This window comes from Ursus maritimus, unplaced genomic scaffold (genome assembly GCF_017311325.1).
Source record: "Ursus maritimus isolate PB19 unplaced genomic scaffold, ASM1731132v1 scaffold_11, whole genome shotgun sequence".
Taxonomy (NCBI): Eukaryota; Metazoa; Chordata; class Mammalia; order Carnivora; family Ursidae; genus Ursus; species Ursus maritimus.
In genome coordinates, this window is record NW_024423453.1 from 3,643,197 (window position 1) to 3,663,500 (window position 20,304).

At 42.8% G+C, this 20,304-nt stretch overlaps 1 protein-coding gene and 1 pseudogene across 4 annotated transcripts in view; both read right to left on the bottom strand.

The window, feature by feature from the left end:
* Positions 1-19,490, bottom strand: part of PAPSS1 (3'-phosphoadenosine 5'-phosphosulfate synthase 1) — a 225,085-nt gene extending 205,595 nt beyond the window's left edge. The window contains exons 1-3 of one of the 4 annotated variants that reach the window (XM_040626210.1): positions 19,328-19,490; positions 6,001-6,115; positions 2,105-2,340 (exon numbers count right to left, since the gene is read on the bottom strand). In XM_040626210.1, the coding sequence (XP_040482144.1) occupies positions 2,105-2,340; positions 6,001-6,115; positions 19,328-19,387 (411 nt within the window). In that variant the 5' untranslated portion in view covers positions 19,388-19,490. Of the gene's footprint in view, positions 1-2,104; positions 2,341-6,000; positions 6,116-18,926; positions 19,105-19,327 lie in introns of those variants that run through there. The other 3 variants (XM_008689403.2, XM_008689404.2, XM_008689405.2) reach the window with 3 other exon arrangements.
* On the bottom strand, positions 2,375-3,207 carry LOC103661722 (annotated as a pseudogene).
* Positions 19,491-20,304: the final 814 nt, after the last annotated feature.

Genomic DNA, 20,304 nt, shown 5'->3' on the forward strand with positions numbered 1-20,304 from the left:
CTCTTCCAAGAGTTGCACAAATTCCCAGAAAGTGCAAGAACATCAGTTATTATATTACTATGAAAACTGTTCATTTTCAAGGATTCAAGAACGCAGGGGCACCTGGCATCTGCCTTTGGCTCAGGGCTTGATCCCAGGATCCTGGGATCAGGCTCCCTGCTCTGCTAGAAGCCTGCTTATTCCTCTTCCACGCCCCCTACTTGTGTTCCCTCTCTCGCTGGCTGTCTCTCTCTCTCTGTCAAATAAATGAATAAAATCTTTAAGAAAAAGAAAGAAAGAAAGAAAGAAAGAAAGAAAGAAAGAAAGAAAGAAAGAAAGGAAGAAAGGAAGAAAGAAAGAAAAACAACTATCATTCTCTTATACACTTCGTTATCTAGTATACTTTAAACTGAAATATTGACATTGTTCCCAATGTTTCAGGAAAATGAAAAGGAGTCCTCACAGGACCTTTTAGGACTCCTGCCATGGTTCAATTAAGTGAATCTTTATAATTAACACTCCCTCTGATATTTGACTATTAACTCTAACAGCTCATATTTTGGTGTTGTTTTTTAAAAAGTCTAAGTAACCATCAAATTCCCAATATAGTACCAGAACTATGCTATTATTTGTTATACTTACTGAATACTTAATACACACCAGGCACTGTACTAAGAGCTTTGGATGCACGATTTACCTACTTCTCAGAGCAACCCTATGAGGTAGGCATTACCTGAGCTTATAAAGGTCAAGTCAACTGGCCAAGGTCATAACAGCAACTGGCAGAGCTAAATTCCAACCCAGTGCTTCTGGCCCCAAAGCTCCTGCCTTTAACCACGTAGTAATTCACCTATTTTTTCACATCTTAGTCATGCTGCCATTTAATAAACACTAAATATCTACTGTGTTCCAGGAGCTGGACTTGGCATCAAGATTATAAAGATAAGTAAGATGCAGTTTCAGCCTTCGAGCAGCCAGTGGGGTTTAGAGGTAACAAGGCATGGTGGGTGAGAGCATGGATTCCAGTGACACTGTCTGGGTACAAATCCTCGCTCTACCATGTACAGTATGTGACCCTGGGTAATTTACACCTGTCTCCTCACTGCTGCCTTTTTTTTTTTTTTTTAACGATTTTATTTACTTATTTGAAAGAGAGAGTGAACGGGGGAGGGAGAGAGAGGGAGGGAGAGTAAAAGAGAATCTCAGCAGACTTCACGCTGAGTGCAGGGCCTGATGTGGGACTCAATCTCGGGACCCTGAGACCACGACCTCAGACAAAACCGAGAGTCAGACACTTAACCAACTGAGCCACCCAAGCGCCCCACCTCTGCCTTCTTCATTGGGTGATAAGCACTAAATGAGTTCATTCACAGTACACAGTTGGTGTTCAATAAAGGTTAGCTGCTATGCTTTTTATTACTACTACTACTATTACTGCTGCTATTAGCACCACCAACCACTGTGACCTGGTATTTATAATAAAACGTTACAGCACAATAGTACAGGCACCAAGGACAGGTACCCCACAAAGCCCAAAGGACAAAGGAAGTATTCAGGAGGGGGAGACACCTAACCCGAGTCTCAAAGCACAGACAGGAGTCGAATGATGTGGAGAAGAGAAGGACCATTGGAAGAACAGTGCCTTCCAAGCAGAGGAACAAAAATCTCACCACGAAAAACGGCACAATTTTTGAAGAGAAATACAAAAAAAAGTGAATTGGTGCTAAAATAAGAGGAAGAGTGTAATGAAAGAGGAGATGGAAGACCTGGGAGCAAAGAAGCCGTAGTCAGGCGTATGTGAAGAAACTGAAGACTTTCCCTAGTGTCTGACGCATGGTGAGGATTTACTGTATGTTTACTGAATTGAAAAGTCAAGCTTGAAATAATCTGGCCCCTGGCTTGGGGTCAACAAGTTTGGTTATACTGGGGGGGAGGGGGTGTCACAGCAAGTTTTCTATCAAAACTGAATTTACTCAGAAAGTCACAGCACAGAAATGCTACAGGTTAATTATTTTAATGTGAATTTAGCTTCAAAGCCCATGTCAGTGTTTGAACAACTTGTTCTGCCTGATGGCATATTCTCCATCCACGACATGAGAACAGCAACAGTACAAAGGCCACGTACCTGAGTATACGGGGATATAAAACTGGTGATGCACACTAAGCCAGCATCCGCAAACAGCTTAGCAACTTCTGCGATGCGTCGAACGTTCTCCTCTCTGTCTTCAGGACTGAAGCCAAGATTTTTATTGAGACCTTGACGAATGTTGTCGCCGTCCAAAGTGTAGCATGGGATACCGTGGCACACCAAGTACTCCTCTAAAGCCATGCTCACTGTGGTCTTTCCTGCTCCAGATAAGCCTAAAGGTGAAGAGTGCGAGCACAGTCCAGCTGCAGCATTAGGAGGGTAACCACTCGGTAATAAAGAATTTAAGGCACAGCCTTCATTACATTCATTATTCATAGCCATCTCTCAGTAACACTTTCACATTTCTCTACAAGATTTACATCTTAGCTAGAAAAACATCTGTAGTTCAAATAAAATGAACATTTATATTTTGAGATTTTTTTTTAATTACAATAGTGCAAATAGTTCTCAACTGCCTATTTCAGGTTTTATCCAACTTCTTAAAAATACTTGAGGGCAACTGTAACAACAGATTTCAACTCCGTGATTACTTCTTTGCCCATTCTTCTCCCTTTTTTTCCCCAAATAACTTCTTTCAGGTAGGGTTCAAGGAAGAATTTACTCTCCTCATATTCTGTCCACTGCTCATTAGGCAGGATCTGCTGCCTCCTGGTCAGATCCTGCGCTCTCTCAGTGTGAAACACCGTATGTTATACAGGTTCTCAGGAAGCCTCACAGCCCCTTTCACATCATCCTTCCCATATACTGTATCATCTCGCATTAACTCGTTTATGAGCCCTGCGGCCCTGTGATACCACTTCTGAATACCCTCCAGCCACCGGCTTGATGCTGCAACAGCAGGCCTGTTCGCCATTTTGACCCAAGACTACAGCGTTGTCTACTCAAGTATTTATGTTTTAAATAACTCCTGTCTGTGCCCAAAGGTATCCTAGAAATTCCTCAGTTTCAGAGGGTAGATAATCACTTTGTTCTCATTACCACTATTCCAAAGCTACAAGCCAAAGTAAAAACAGAGTGATATGTCCAAATTATTTCTGGTGAGGTAAGAAAAAGGACAAAGTAAGTAAAACTAAATATAAACTTATCTTTATATCCCAGGATCAATACATCCCATAGACTCCCATGATAGAGTATCAGGGCGTCCAATTTATAATATAATTAATTGAAGAATATCCTTACTTCAACTCACCTTCCTCTACCAACGATGTTTACTCACTAAACAACAAGAAGGAAAAGGAAAGCATGTATATATGCACTAATACTTGCCACCTTGATGAGTATTAAGTACAGAATTCACAACTAAGGAGGTGATGAGGCAAGAGATAAGGACGGAAGTCTCAGGTACTGATTTCTTTGAAAGAAGTCATGATAGTATAGAAGGCTAACCAAAAAAAAAAAAAAAGTGGATGCTATGTTAGGAGGATCGATAGTATTAATTGCTTTATATATTAAAAACTTATATATTGGGGAGCCTGGGTGGCACAGTAGCTCGTGTGTCCGACTCGTGGTTTCCACTCAGGTCATGATCTCATGGTCCTGAGATCAAGCCCCCATCAGGTTCCACACTCAGTGTGGAGTCTGCTTGAGATTCTCTCTCCCTCTCTCTCTGTCCCTCCCACTCGTGCTCTCTCTCAAATAAACCTTTAAAAACAAAAAACAGGGGCGCCTGGCTGGCACAGCGGTTAAGCGTCTGCCTTCGGCTCAGGGCATGATCCTGGCGTTCTGGGATCGAGCCCCACATCAGGCTCTTCCACTATGAGCCTGCTTCTTCCTCTCCCACTCCCCTGCTTGTGTTCCCTCTCTCGCTGGCTGTCTCTATCTCTGTCGAATAAATAAATAAAATCTTTAAAAAAAATAAAATAAAATAAAATAAAATAAAATAAAATAAAAACAAAAAACGTGTATTAAATAGTATAGCAGATGGTATTTTCCAAAGATGGCTGCAACAGGATTTCCCACACTGCAACCTCTTTGACAGTGTGACATCACCACTGTCACATCAAGACGTATAGTCTAATTCCTTTCCCTTGAATGTAGGGTGCCCTCAGGATTCACCTATCACCAAAAGGATGTAGTGAAAATGACCATGTGTGACTTCTAAGGCAGGGTCAGATAAAGCTACTGTGCGTGTCGCTTTAACCCTCCACTTGAGGGAAGCCCACTATTGCATACCTCGAGGCCACCATGCTAGCAAGCTCACGATCAGCAGGTGTTCAGCAGCTAAGCTCCCAGCTGAGGGCAGCGTCAAGTGAGTTAGGGATCACCGACTCCAGCCAGGTGAGCCTTCAGACGTCAGGGAACACCGCCCAGCTGAGCCCTCGTGAATTCCTCACCCACAACACGGTAAGCAAATTAAAATGGTTGTTTTATGCCACTAGATTTTGGGTGCTTTGTTACACAGCAACAGTAACTGAACAAACAGATGGAGGCAAGGGTTTCTGGGTTTTTTTGTTGTTTTTAACCACAGTTAAAAGTGCTGAGCACTAAGTATGAGGGGGAAAAAACCCCTGAACTCCAAACTCTTAGACTTTTTATACAAAACAACCTAAATAATAAAAGTACCTATTTATACATACATGCATATATATATATACATATTCATTTTATATATATTTAATTTGAAACAAAGTAAGAAGAGAGACTACTGAAAATTTAATTACTGACATAGGAAGTTGCACTGAGATGTTTACAGTGAACACAGACAAAAAGGCAACGAAATTAAAGCAGTTGGAGAAAATTAATACACAATTACAAGAGAGATAATCCAAAACTAGATAAGGAAAATTAGTACACTGAAGAAAAGAAACCAAATGTACTGGACTGAATAGTCCCCCACCCCCACCCCCAGGGGCCTCAGAATGTGGGTTCAGTTGGAAACAGGCTCTTTGTGGATGTAATTAGCTCAATTGAAATGAGGTCCTATAGTACTAGGAAGGGCACTAAATCCAGCGACTGGTGGCACTACCAGGCCACGTGAGGATGAAAGCAGGGACTGGAGCACGACATCTACAAACCAAGGAGCACCCAGGACCGCCAACAACTTCCAGAAGCCAGGAGAGCAGCCTGGAGCAGAATCTCCCTCAGAGCTTACAGAAGGAACTAACCCCACCAAAACCTTCATTTCAGACTCCCAGCCTCCAGAACTGTCAGAGAATAAATTTCTGCTGTTTGAAGCCACCCCATTGTTTGAAATAATTCATTACAGCAGCCCTGGGAAACTAGTACACCAACCAATGTAAAAATATAAAAGAAAGTTTATCTGAAATAAAAATCTGAGAAAAAGCAAACTGCATTCCAGGAAAATGGCAAACCACTCAATAGCTTGACGGATCCTGGTTAAGCTACTAAACTGCAAGATAAAGAAAGAAATCTTTACTTCTGTTTCCAACAATATTGTCCAAAAAAAAAAAAAAAATCAACCAAGGCTACAGAAGATTTGACAACATAATTAACAAGCTTGATCTAATGAACATATATAGAACATTGCAAATATCAGGGAATAGATGTCCTTTTCAAATATACATTTATGAAAACTGATAAGATCATAAAACAAGCACCAAAAAATCTGATAAACAGTATTTATAAGCATCACTAGTGATAAGATCAATGGCATAAACCATGTTCAAGAAAAGGATTACCCAATATTTTAAAGATCAATTTTCCCCAAAACTGACCTTTAGATACAATGTAATCCCAAACTAAATCCCAGCCAGATTTTGGAGGAACTGGTTAAATCAATTACAAAATTTATATAATAATGCAAAGAGCCAAAAAAAACAGCTCAAAATTTACATAAATATACTATATCCTGGTTCCAGACTGTCTATAAACACTGCTTTTGAAATTAATTGATTTATTTCTCTAGACCATACCTGTTAGCCAAACTGTGCAACCACGAAAACCACCTCTGGTCCCCACGACCTGACCTCTCTTGTTCCTGCTGACATGATGAGCCTGATAGGTGACATTAGTTGCTCTCTGCATCCCCTGGAAAAAAGAAGCAAAATTCTGGTTCACCTGAGTCCTTTAAAAAGTAAACACATGGGGCGCCTGGGTGGCACAGCAGTTGAGCGTCTGCCTTCGGCTCAGGGCGTGATCCCGGCGTTATGGGACGGAGCCCCACATCAGGCTCTTCCCCTATCAGCCTGCTTCTTCCTCTCCCACTCCCCCTGCTTGTGTTCCTTCTCTCGCTGGCTGTCTCTATCTCTGTCAAATAAATAAATAAATTCTTTAAAAAAAAAAAAAAAGTAAACACATATTCCTTGCTGTCACTATTCTATGTAACATGCCAAAAGCAAAAAAAAAAAAAGATTAAAACTAACAGCTTTCTTTTCTTTATAGTACCTGGTATGGCCTTTGGTGCTTTACATACACCAATGAATTTAACCCTCAGAGCCACCCAGGAATGCAAAGACTCTTACCTCTGCGGTTTTACAAATGAAGATGTTAAACCTGAAAAAGTTAAAGGGCTTGCCCAAGTTCCCGTAACAAGGGAATGGTGGACTCCCGAGCCCAGTCTTCCACTCACTTAATCATTCATTCAAGCAGTATGTACTGAGGCCCTAGCAGTAGGGCCTCACCAAGTGAACAGGGTCCCCACCTCACTGAGCTTACATTCCACTGGGAAAGACAAAGCAATAAAACTTATTGTAATATCAGAGAGTGACAAGTGCATTGTAGAAAATAAAACAGGGTAAGACTGGAAAGAAGGATCAGGGATGAGTGCCTCTTCAGCCAGGATGATCAACAAAGGCCTCTAAGAAGGCAGCATCTAAGCAGACTCCAGAACCAAGTGTGGAAGGTCTGCAGGTATCATGAAATGCATGATGGAAAAAAGCAGATGCACTGCTGATTTGTGGTTATTCCACAAAAAAAGTGGAATGCAATTTTTCTTCCAAATTCTTTTTTTTTTTTTAAGATTTTATTTATTTATTTGACAGAGAGACAGCGAGAGAGGGAACACAAGCAGGGGGAGTGGGAGAGGAAGAAGCAGGCTCACAGTGGAGGAGCCTGATGTGGGGCCCGATCCCATAACGCCGGGATCACGCCCTGAGCCGAAGGCAGATGCTTAACGACTGAGCCACCCAGGCCCCACTTCCAAATTCTCTTCTTAAACAAAAATAGCATTAATTTACACAGGCCTCAAAGAATCTGAAGAGCCATTTCTCCAAAGAAAAAATACAGATGACAGAATAGGCAGATTAAAGATGTTCAGGGGCACCTGGGTGGCTCAATCAGTTGAGCATCTGACCCTTGATTTCAGCTCAGCTCATGATCTCAGGGTTGTGATACTGAACACCACTGGGCATGGAGCCTGCTTGGGATTCTCTTCCCTCACTGGCCCCCCACTCTCTCACGCAAAAAACAACAAAAAAAAAATTTATATCCTTAGCCATCAGAAAAGGGCACATCAAATCAAAGCCACAGGGAGATACCTCTACAACCCACTAGAATGGCGGTAATCAAGAAGACAGTAACAAGTGCTAGTGAGAATACTGAGAATTTAGAATCCTCATACATTTGTTGGTGAAAATGCAAAATAGTACAGCCACTTTGGAAAACAGTACTTCTGCAAAATGTTAAATATACAGTTACCATGTGATCAAATAATTAAAACTCCTAGATATTTACTCATAAGAAATGAAAACACATCCACACAAAACATATACACCTAAGTTCATAGCAGCATTATTCATAAAAGCCAAAAAGTGGAAACCATCCAATTGTCCATCAACTGATAATCAGACAAAATATTTTAAAATTTATATATATATCCATATATATATAAATATATATATCCATATATATAAATATATATATATATATCCATTCAATGGAATATTATATGGCAATAAAAAGGAATGAAGCACTCAAACATGTTACAACTTGGATGACCCTAAAAAACATTAAAAACATTAAGCTAGGTGAAAGAAGCCAATCACAAAGACCACATATGGTATAATTCCATTTATGTGAACTGTCCAAAATAGGAAAATCTATAGAGACAGAGAGCAGATTAGTGATTGCCTCAGGCTGGGACATTGGGGGGCAGGGGAATAACTTCTAATGGGTACAGGGATCTTTTGGGGGTGATAAAAATACTCTAAAATTGTTTGTGATGACAGTTGCACAACTCTGTAAATATACTAAAAACCGTTTAACCATACACTTTAAGTAGCTAAATTGAATGATATGCAAATTATATCTCAATAAAGCTGTTTTCTACACAAAACAAAAAAAAATTAGAGTCTCTATTTTCTCTTCCTATGGGACAAAAACATAATTTAGGTTCTTCTTTTTTTATATTTATTTATTTATTGAGAGCGAGCGTGTACACGTGCACATGAGTGGGGGGGTGCAGAGGGAGAGAGAATCTCAAGCGGACTCCCAGCTGAGCACCAAGCCCCACGTGGGGCTCGATCCCACAACCCCTAGATTATGACCTGAGCCAAAATCAAGAGCCCCACGCCTAACCGACTGAGCCACCCAGGCGCCCCTAATTTAGGTTCTTTTTAGCAGCACATCTTTATAAAACAGCTATGTGACAGCATTTTTTTGATAGGGTGTTTATATTTGATACCGCTTATAGCTCTTACTTTTCAAGACAGTTTTATTCAACATTCATTCAAAACTACTTACTGAACGCATATTACATGCCTCACATTCTTCCAGGTGCTGATAAAACAAGAGTGAACAGTACCAATAAAGATCACCGTCCTCATGGGACTTATCTAGCCCTCACTCCTAGTGCAGTGGTTCTCCAGGTGTGGCCCTTAGCGAGCAGCTTCTGCATCTCCCCTGAACTGTTAGAAATGCAAACGGTCAGGTCCTGCCCCCAGGCCAAGGGAATCAGAAACTCCGGGGTGGGGCCCAACAGTGTATTTTAAAGCCCTCCAATAGATTATGATGCAAGCTCATAAAAGCCACTGGACTAATGGGAGAGATGGGGGAAGATAAGTAAGTAAATCATACAAGTTAGGCAGGAGTAAGTATCAAAAAGAAACAGTAAATAAAGCAAAATTGTGAAGAAATTTCAGAGAAGGGATGTTCAGACAGGGTGGCCAGGCGAGGCTTCAGAGGAACAAGGACACTTAAGACCTGTGATGACTTCTGGGGGGGAGTGCCTCCAGACAGAGCGCAGACTGAGCACAAGGAAGAATGAAAAAGTGACAAGGGAAATCCAGAATGGTTGCTGAGCAGCCCTAACCACTCACGTGAAGCCAATAATCATCAATTCAAAGCGAAACCCGTTACCAGGACAGCGTTTCCCACAGCCACAGCAGGGACACAGAATGAAGCAGGAACAGTCGCAGTGGATCCAACCGGAGCTGTAGCCTGGCCCAAAGTCTTCAAAACGGGGTATCAACAGCCTTGCGGTATAGAAGCACGAACTATGGGGTGGGGGTGGGGTTGGTTTTTGTTTTAGAAGTACGAACTTTGAGGGGCGCCTGGGTGGCACAGCGGTTAAGCGTCTGCCTTCGGCTCAGGGCGTGATCCCGGCGTTATGGGATCGAGCCCCACATCAGGCTCCTCCGCTATGAGCCTGCTTCTTCCTCTCCCGCTCCCCCTGCTTGTGTTCCCTCTCTCGCTGGCTGTCTCTATCTCTGTCGTATAAATAAATAAAATCTTTAAAAAAAAAAAAAAAAAGAAGTACGAACTTTGTAAAAGAATATTTCTATCCCGCTCTTCAACTTCCAGATGGTCCTCCTTTCTAAAACTGGTCTGCCCGAGGTGGGGGATCTCCTTTCCCACCTCCCCCTCCGCGATCCTCCTAGTGTCCAAGACAAAGCATCTCCACCGTTCTGAGCCCTACTATCGCTCAATGCAGAAAATCCTCTGGGGCCAAAGGGACAATCTGACAATTCTTTTAATAGGCACACCACAAAAGCTGTAGCAGTCCCCCACTAATCATCTCATTAACAAATGCATTTCCAATAAAATTATGCTCTACGTGTTCAATAATTACTTTTGAAAAATTATAATATGGGTCTCCCTACCTATTTTTTTTCAGTGAAATAATGAAGCAAACATTACTTTCCAGCTCTACCATTTCCAAGATCTTAAACAAAAACAAGGTTCCACTTCCCATCAGTCACTAGTTTCAGCTCCCAGCCCAGCTGCCTGGGGAGAAGAACAGAATCTGAAGGAAGGGGGGTTGAGGGGTGGTTTCAAGGAGGGTGCCTACACTGGCAGAACCTGTTTGACTGGGTCATTTTGCTTTGGGGTTTATTCCAAGTTATTTTGCTTTGGGGCAAGAAGAAACATGTATCTAGTGAATTTTAATTCATTCTGGTCCTGTAAAGTATCTCCTGTTTTTCTTTTTAAATTGAGTAGAACGTATAAAATTATCTGAGAAGCTATAAACAGCTGAAGATGTGGTTTGGAGAAAATACAAGATAAGCAGAGGTTGTCTGTTTTAACCACTAGAAAGGAACGCTACCTTGGGGTTCCTTGAGTCCTACCTTTAAAAACCTTCTGGCAGCAGATATGGCAATCTAAGGAGGCTTACTGTTATGAATGTTTGAGATTTTTCATATTAAAAAACAATCTTAAAAAAAAAAGATTTGCCACAACCTCCTACCTCCCAGTTTCTCAGAGTAAATCAAAGAGCATTTTTTGAAACTACTGGAGTGGCAAGGTGGTAGGATTACCCCTGAATTTTACTGACAATCTAAAGGCCACTTCCACAAGCGATCTTCTTTCTGTCCCTCTTCCCTTCTTTTCCACCCACACTAGCCAAATCCTTCCTATAATTCCGCCCCAAAGAAAGGACATTAGTGAGTCACTAAGGGCTGAGTGAGTTATTTCCTTCTCATTCTACATTCCTACTCTCCGTCTTCAATGGCCTAACTTCTCTCCACATGACGGAGAAATCAGGCTTACTGTTTCTTTCCTTATAGTCTGGGTGGTTTGTAGAAATATTTATGTGTCTTGGTATGTACATCCCGGCAGTCCCTATATATTTACTGTCTACATGATTTGTTATTTAGGGACTGTTTTATACTTTCAGCCGTCTTTCTATGTATGTTTAGTTTGACTTCCCTGGGAGGGTAGGTCAAGCACGTGAGTTATAGCTCTATTTTCCCCAGCACCAACCTCTTCCTTTGCGCCTAGTCAGTGCTCAGTAAAAGTTAGATCTAAGGCATTTATTTTAAAGCAGGATTTGTTTTCTCTGCATAACTTGCAAATGAAATGATGACAGACATTCAGAAATCTTAAGTCTAGCAGAAGTGGGACAATTCAAGAGAATTTACTCACTTTCTACACTTCGGGCTAAACAACCATCAATCCCATTACTAGGCTAACATCACGAGGCCTCTGATATCTGTGGTGCAAATTTTTTACACGTTCTACAAACTTCTGTCATGACGCACACAAGTGGCCCTGTGCGCCTTATTTGACCCATCTTAATTTCCACGTGGGCACTTCCCTCTGGGACAAATTAACTTCTCCTATGATGTCATTTAAAGAAGTGTATGCCTTGGGAGTTTACTATGATCTGATGAACAACGCTGCCTTTTTAAGTGAAATCTGTAAAAGCACAGAATATATACCAAATATGAAGCCTAACTGTGGACTCAACATCCATCACCCACCCCACCACCCACCTTAAACTGACTGCTCAACTGTGTTCCTACAAAGGGAATCTCTGAAATGGTAACAGGCATGTTCCTTGTATGTCTCAAGACTACGGAGAGATGGCAGAGTATGATGTGAGTAAGCTGAAGAGACGATCTCGAACATACAAGGACAAGCAGCCTTTACTTCACACTTCGCTCAGTTACTGATAATTGAAGTTAATCTTTTGAACCTTAACAAGCTAAAAACGGGGCGCCTGGGTGGCACAGTCGTTAAGCGTCTGCCTTCGGCTCAGGGCGTAATCCCAGTGTTCTGGGATCGAGTCCCACATCAGGCTCTTCTGCTATGAGCCTGCTTCTTCCTCTCCCACTCCCCCTGCTTGCGTTCCCTCTCTCACTGGCTGTCTCTCTGTCAAATAAATAACTAAAATCTTAAAAAATAAATAAATAAATAAACAAGCTAAAAACGAACAGCAAAAGTGAAGATTGTACACTCCTGGAGGCTGAGAAAATCTGAAAATGCTATACTTAAAACCTTGCTACTGCAGACCACGTTGCACAGCAAGGCCGGAATGATGCTTCTGGTCTGTAAGTGAATCTCAGGCTCCACCCTTGACCTCCCGAATCCAAACTAAGTTCCTGGCAGGCTTATCCGATTGCCGTCAACTATCATGCATGGATTCTGCATATACACGAGGGCTCTCCCACAGGTCTGTTTTAAAGATTGAGTAACATTTAAATATTTAATGGAGATTTTAAAACGTCAATACCTTTAATGGAAGGGCCCCTGGACGACCTCCAGGTGGAAAGCCCAGCTCTAAGAGATTCCTAGAAGTCAGAAACGAATCTAAGACTATTTGGTGATTGAGCCCTTTTAGGGACTGGGGATAAAATAAAACAAAAACATTTCAGGAAAAGAGACAAACTATACACAGATAAAGAAATCATTACACCATGACAGACCCCTGCGCCTCCCACCAGGGTGACTGCACATCAGAAGCTGGGGAGACAAAAATTCAGTAACCTGTATCTCGGAAGCTGAACTTGAGAGTACACACATAAACGTGTGCACGAATGCTCACGGCAACATTACCCGTAACAGCCAAAGAAGAGAAACAACTCAAACGTCCATCAACTGCTGAATGGATAAACAATGTGTGGCATATATCCATAAAATGGAATATTATCCAACCAGTGAAAGAAGCCAGACACAGTAGGCCGTACATTGTAGGATTCCATGTATAGGAAAGGGTGGATCAGGGACATCCAGAGACAGAAAGTAGTTACTGGTTGTCAGGGGCTACAGAGGAGGAAGGGGTAGGAAGGGGAATGACTGCTCATGGGTACGGGATTTCATCTGGGGACAATGAAAACGTTCTGAAATTAGATATTGGATGGTGGTACAACTCTATGAATATACTAAAAAAACAACGAACTGTACACTTAAACATATGAGCGAGAGACACACAGGGAAGGTATGCAAGCATCAAAGAAACTCGAAAGAAGAGACAGAATAGCTGCATTCATCTAAAAATTAGAAACTGGACTTCTACAGATACTGTCTACTATTCCCACTATTCTTATTCAGTTAAAACTCGCTTGGTAAGGAACTTTATCCTTAAAATGGTATTTCACAGAAATAATTCCCATTTAGGTAAATACCAAAAAGACAAATTATTCTCTTCGCTTCAATTACTTAGTAACTTGCTTTCAAAACGATTCAGGGTTGGACTCTGACTGTTTTGTCACTGGTATGCTCTAAATAATTGATCTGCCACAGAGCAAAAGATGGTAACTTCCAGGCTGGTGGGTAAGAAAATGGTATTACCAACTAGATTTTACTTTAAATTACTAATCTGGCATTTCACAGTTATGCCGTTTTTTTCCTTTTTCTTACTCAAAGCAAAGAATAAAACAGTGTGTCTCAATTTCAGCATTAATGACTTTTTGAACCAGATGACTCTCAGCTGTCCTGTGGACCGTGGGACGTTTAGCTGCATCCCTGGCCTCTAGCTAACAGATGTCAGAAGCCCCGCAGTGCGTGCGTGCGCACACCTAACAATCAAAAATGTCTCCAGACATTGCAAACACCCCACTGGGAGTGGCAAAATTGTATCTGGTTGAGAACCATTGAAGCAGAGAACTACCCCTCAAAACTCAATGTAACAGAACCAGGCAAAGCTTACTTCACAATTCACATTCAGAGACACAACTCTGCTAAGGGAAGGCCAACACTGCTGGTACCCTGTCAGAAGTCAGGGCTGCAGAATCACCAGAAGCATGATTCCAAAGAAGCCACTATCTCTCAAAATTTCCTTGCCCTGAAAGAAAGTAAAAATGAATTACATAAACAGAGAGTAGAAAAAAGTGTTGACAGCCATCCCAATGGTACTATCTAGAGATGCCCTGTCCAAGACAACGTTCTGAGACCATGAAAATGTTCTAGACTGCACTGTCCAATACACTGGCCACTAGATACATACGGCAGTGTAGCACATGAAATGTGGCTGGTGCAGAGAAGGAAAAGAATTTTTCATTTCACTTAACTGTAACTCAATTTAAGTTGCCACAGGTGGCTAGCAACTATTGGATTAGACACAGACCCAGACCTTGCTATCATTCTTGTTACTCTTAGTCAACATTAAGAGTCCATTCTTAGCAGAGGTCCAGCTTCAGGCATTTTTTCCAGCAGCATCTCCCTGGCGTCCAGTAGGAAGACCAATACCTGCCCCTGACCACAGTCAGGCCAATGTTGTTTAGAATGAATATACTGGCCTCTTCCTCAGCTTTTCATCAGCTGTGTGTTCCATTTCCGCATGCTTGTTTCTTTTTTGTGCCACCTCGGTCTTCCCCAAAATCCAGAATGGGCTACCAGCCTTTTGTAAAAGGCACCTAGCGGTATAAGGGACAAATTGCTCAAAAAGGTAGAACTGGTAAAAGGGAAAATTATCTTATTCATTTGTTTGCCTTTTAATTAACTCTGTCCCGGAGAAAATGCGACAACCATGACAGTAGGTAGGACTCTGTCTTCTTACCACTGCATCCCCAGCACCTGAATAAAGGCTTGCACAAAGCTGGTGTTAAATATTTGATTAAAAAATAATAACAAGCACACCATAAATAGTGCTCATGTGCCAGATGCCACCACCGTGCTCCACATATATTGACTTATTTAAACCTTACTACAACTCTAGGAGGTATGCACTATTGCCGCCACTATAAGCTACGTTTTATTATCCATGTTATTACCTTTGAGGATAGTGAGGCCCAGAGGTATTAGGTAATGTCCCCAAGATCACACAGGTGGTAAGTGACAAAACTGTCATGTGAATCCTATACATACAGAGCTTATTCTCTAACTTAAGCTGTGCAGATATTACTGTTATCTAGGCTTTTAGTATCTGAAGCACCCAAGCTGACTCTGTACCACACTCCTATCCCCATGTTGCTATATGAGCGGAGCGGAGACACAGAACATCTGCAATGAAATCTCCCTACATAATACGTGGTAATAGCACCATGCAACATAACACAGGGGTGCACAAACAGTTCGGCAATGTGTGCACATGGAAGGGCCGCACCATACAGTGAAGCAGCCCAGCTCTGAAGATTTTAGTAATTGATAAAGGTAATAAACAGGCATCCCAGGCAGAAGGAAAGGGCTTGTGTAAAATCAGGAGGATGGAAGGTACAGAAGGAAAGTTGGGGGTGGAGATAGGGAGCTATGGAAATTCAGGGAGTGGTGGAAGAGAGGGGAATGAAAAGGCAAACCAGAGTGAGAAAGTATGTGCTTCTGAAAGTCAGATCACTCTGCGGAGAGTAGGCTCCAACTCCACTGTGAGGTAGGTCTACGCAACCCAACATGATTCTACCGAATGGGTGAATAACACTTGGGCCTGAACTGAGTGCCCCACGTTTCCCTCAGCCCAGCTAACACACTTCCAAGGTCAGATAAAAGCTGATCCCAATGGAAAAAGGCTCTGTGAGATGGAGAATGGTATTCATTACATCGGATTGTCAGACTGAGGCAAGTTCACTCCTGAGTTCTCTTTCCCATTCTTGCAGATGTATGGAGGTATCTCCCCAATCCCACAACATTACATTTTCCCACGTCTTTGCCTATCTCTCATGAATCCACTTCTTTTACCAACTCCTTCACAGAAGATACTACCCAAAGCTTAAGACTTAATCTCTTTTTTCCTCTATATTCTCTAACTCAAATTTAACCATCAAATCTTTATTTCCAACTTTAACCTAATTTAATCCCTATCGCTGTGCTGTCCACATGTCTCTACTGAGTATTTGAAATGAGGCTGGTCTGAAATGAGATGTGTACATGTAAAATACGCACTTAAGTAAAATATCTTAGTTTTATATTCATTACGGTAGTATTAAAGTTAATTTATACTGAAGTGACTGTTTTAGATATGTTGGGGTAAATAAAATACACTATTAAAATTTATTTCAACCTGTTTCTTTGTACTTTCTGTAATGGGCCCTCTAGAAAATTTTCAACTATTTACGTGGCTCCCCTTATATTTCTACTGGATAGCCTATCTACTAAAGCTGAACCTCACACTCAGCATGCTGAAAACTGGGTCCACCACTAACAACTCTATGACCTCTCTGGGCCTCAGTTTCTTCATCTATAATGTGGAAATACTAATTGTAATGAAGAGGGTAACTGTAAAAAAAAGAAAAAAAAACAAAACTAAGAACCACACACAACACTTATATATGCCAGACAGTTCTAAGCATTTTTATATATTAGCTCCTTTCAATCTTCACAATACCTCAGTGAGACTAGCATTTCCATTTTATAGACGAGCAAATGGAAGCACAGAGAAATTAAGTGACTAGCCAAAAGGTTACACGGTTAGTAAATAGTGGAGCCCAGATCTGAGCCCAGGCAGCTTTAAAGGACTATCTCTCATGACACCCACTTCAGAAATGTTGCAAAAACTCATTAAGTTAATTTAGATAAAACATTTCAGACTGTACTGGGCACAGAGTAAACTCTCCTCCCATGTTTAACTATTATCACCGTTACCCCAGCCCCCAACCTACTTCCCCATTTCCCAGCATGTCACCACCTTTCTCCGAATGTCCCAGGATTAAAACCTCAGGATCAACTTTTAACCCACCTCCCTCTTTCATCCCCTAATTCTAATTAGCTTCTTCTTACTCTCCTTTGAATGTTTTTAACGCACCTATTCCGCTATTCCCACTACCACCTTAGCCTAGCCCTTTGTACCCTCACACTGGGTGAATTCATACCAAGAACAACTTAAATAGTGCTTGTGCACCAGGCATACTTCAAATATATTAATTCATTGAAACCTCACTATAACCCTGTCTGTTCTCCAGGACTTTCACATCTGGGCTCAAAAGTATTTGATTTCCTCAGTAGCCCAGTCTTCCTGGAAATCCAACTCCATCATGTGATGGAAAGTTTAAAGGTATATGGCTTGTCACACTACTGCCTATCAGTTGACTTAAGTATGTGAAAGGGAAATACGAGGAATGTTCTCTATTGGGGCAAGAAGACTTCTAAGTCCCATAAAATGAAAAATTCTAGCCTCCTCAAAAAGCTCCCACGGAATCAAGTCTTAATTCAGCAACCAAACATTAACAACTGCACAACCTAGAGCCCTCCCCATTCAAACTTATCTCCACTCCTCAATAAAAATTCCCCAGAGGACGGGTGCCTGGGTGGCTTAGTCAGTTAAGCGTTCAACTCTTGGTTTCAGTCAAGGTCATGATCTCAGTGTCCGGAGCAGGAAGTCTGCTTGCAGATTCTCTCCCTCTGCCCCTCCCACCCCACTGGCTCTTCCTTAAGCTCTCCCTCCCTCTCTCAAATAAATAAATAAATAATCTTTAAAAAAAAATTCTCCAGAGTTGTTAAAACAGGTTTCTTCATTGTTCCCAGAGTAAAAATAATATTAATTCTTATTCCCAGCCCTTATTCATTCAGCACCTCTCTGACTCACAAATCTGAGTACATTTCTCCTCCATAAACCCTCCCCAAACACCCAGGATAAACTCCTCTCTGCTCTAAATTGCAATAAAACGTCTTACACCACTCACTGTGGTCTGATATATTCATTACTTGGCAAATGCCACTTACAAGCCCAACCAGGCCATCAGCAACTAGAAGGCAGGCATGGAGCCCCTCATTTTTCATCTTCTCCATGAGCAGCACAGGTCTCTACAAAGAACACACATCTATTTGGCAGAAGTTAATAGATAAATTATGGATGGTGTAACTGAAATTACCTGTAAATACCCTAATTCAGTCAACCTTATTTCCCTAACTAGGAAATACTTCAACGTACAGGAGCAATACTAAGTTACATGGTAGTGGTTTCACTGAACCTTGAAATTCATTATCTTCTTTACTGCTCAAAACAGCCCAGTGAAGTGCACACTATTACACCCTTGTTAAGTCGGCTAAGGTTTAAAGAAATAGAGTGTTTTTCCACAAGAGTACTCAGCTACTAAATGGCAAAGCTGGAACCAGAGACCATGCCAGTAGTCCAATGCTCTTTCCAATGTCGTAATTCACCTTTTATCTCCTTTCCCTCCTTATCACATAAGGTTAAAAGGATTACGGAATCAGATGAGAATCCTTGGTAACAACAGACACGGTAAATTCAGGACTTCAAATGAGTATTTGCCTGAAATGGCTTTTTTTTCTTCGACCCATCAAGGGTAATGATGATTCGCAAGGTTGCATTTAAAATTAAACCTCACGATCGTATTATATTGTGAAATAAAAACCCATCTAAACTTAAAACCATTTCCTTTCCTGACTCCAAAGTTGGACACCGCCTCCCCCTCCCCCACCGCAATCTGCTCTATACTTACAAAATCTTAAGTCTGTTGATCATCAAAGAATTAAGGAAGGAAGCAACCTTCTGAGGGCACAGCACTTGACCATCAAATCCAACTGGCAGTTCTTGCTAAACGTTATAAACCATTAGTCCTCCCATACCTTACTGTCTCCAGAAATCGAGTTCTTAAAACTCCATGTTATTTGTTAGACATTCCAATTTAATACCGAGCCACAAAGAACCTCAGTTCAGAGCAGTCTCAACTCATGAATGGCCACATTGTTGGGCACTCTCCCTTCACACTGAAACTCAGAAATGGAAAGACGTGGAGATGGATCCAAACCTGGGCTAAGTGCACTGGCAGAGCCAAGAAAACCCAGAACGCACCGAATGCGCCCCCCTTCGCCGCCTCTGCAGACCTTCAGGCCACTTCAAGGGATGCGAGCAGCATCCCCCATCGGGGGTACAAGCTTCAGCGGCCGCCAGCTCACTCCCAAAGGACTTTCTTCCAGGTCTCTTCCGAGCCGAGGAGCTGGGGAAGGGGTCATTCTTCCCCCAAAAGGTGGGTCGGACCGCACACTGCGCCAGCCGAAGACTCCCGCCGCGCCAGCCCGTCTGGCACCCCCCCCCACACACACACACCGCCCCAGCTGGGAGGTGCCGCGGCCTCGGGTACCATCCCCGAGCTCCAGGGAGGATGCAGAGGACGCGGGAGGGAAGCAGCGGCTCCGGAACAAGCAGCAGCCACAGCCTCCCAGAGCCTCCTTCGCTCTTCTGCCCCGACTCACCCAGTTCTGCGCATTATTGCTCAGCTTGACTTTCTTGCACAGGCTCCCAGGGACCTCCATAGCCGCAGAGTGCGCGCGGATGCCGGGATCCTCAGTTCCCGGAGGATAGCAGGAGGAGAGGCCGGCGGGGGCGGGTCGGGAAGGCGGGGCCTCCTCGCGCTAGGGTCGGCGCGCGCTTACGTACGCACGCCCTCGTGCTAGTGCCTCCTGCGTGGCGCGTCGGTCGCGCCTCCGAAATGGGTCTGGAGCAGAGGTATGTGGGGAGGGGCGAAGCGGCGGGCGCGAACCTTAGGACGGAGTTGGGGGCGGGGCTTTGGCGCTCGCTTCGGTGCGGGCGCGCGCTACGCTCCTCCCTCTTGATTCTAAGGAAGGGGCGGGTCCTGAGAAGATAGTCGTGGGAGTTTCCTGGCCTCTCCCCAGCTCGCCCGCTTGTGCCGCGCAGGCGCTGAGGCTGGAAGCGAGTCCCAGACGCAGGCCGGCCGCGTAAGGGTAAGGGAGGTACTTGGCTCTCGGTTCTTGGCGTGCTTGGCTCTCTTGCAGCTGATGCTGGTTGGGAGAAGTCATTGATGTAGTCTCCTGCCCCTCTGGCTCTTCCTTCATAAGCCTGGCCACCGGTCTCCTGTCTACCCAATCTGTATCCTTGTCACCCTAGCCACATTTAAAAAGGGCTTTTACAGCCTCGCAAAGGGAAGAAATGATTTGCCGAACAGCTCATTCGCCACACGTTCCGCTTGGTGCCTTTAAAATTCTGCTTGGCGGCGCACAACTTCAAAAAACAGTCAATGCCCCATCCCTGGTCATCAATTATTAATATCTCGACTGGGATCTGTGGTTATCTGCAAAGTGCCTCCTTCCCCACTTTGAGACCTCTCTTCAAATCCGGAGATTTCTGTCCAGTAATTCTCACCGGGTAGGCCTAAAGGACCCCTATATTATTAACTTTTCTGGAAATTCTTAGGGGACTGAAATCTAGACTT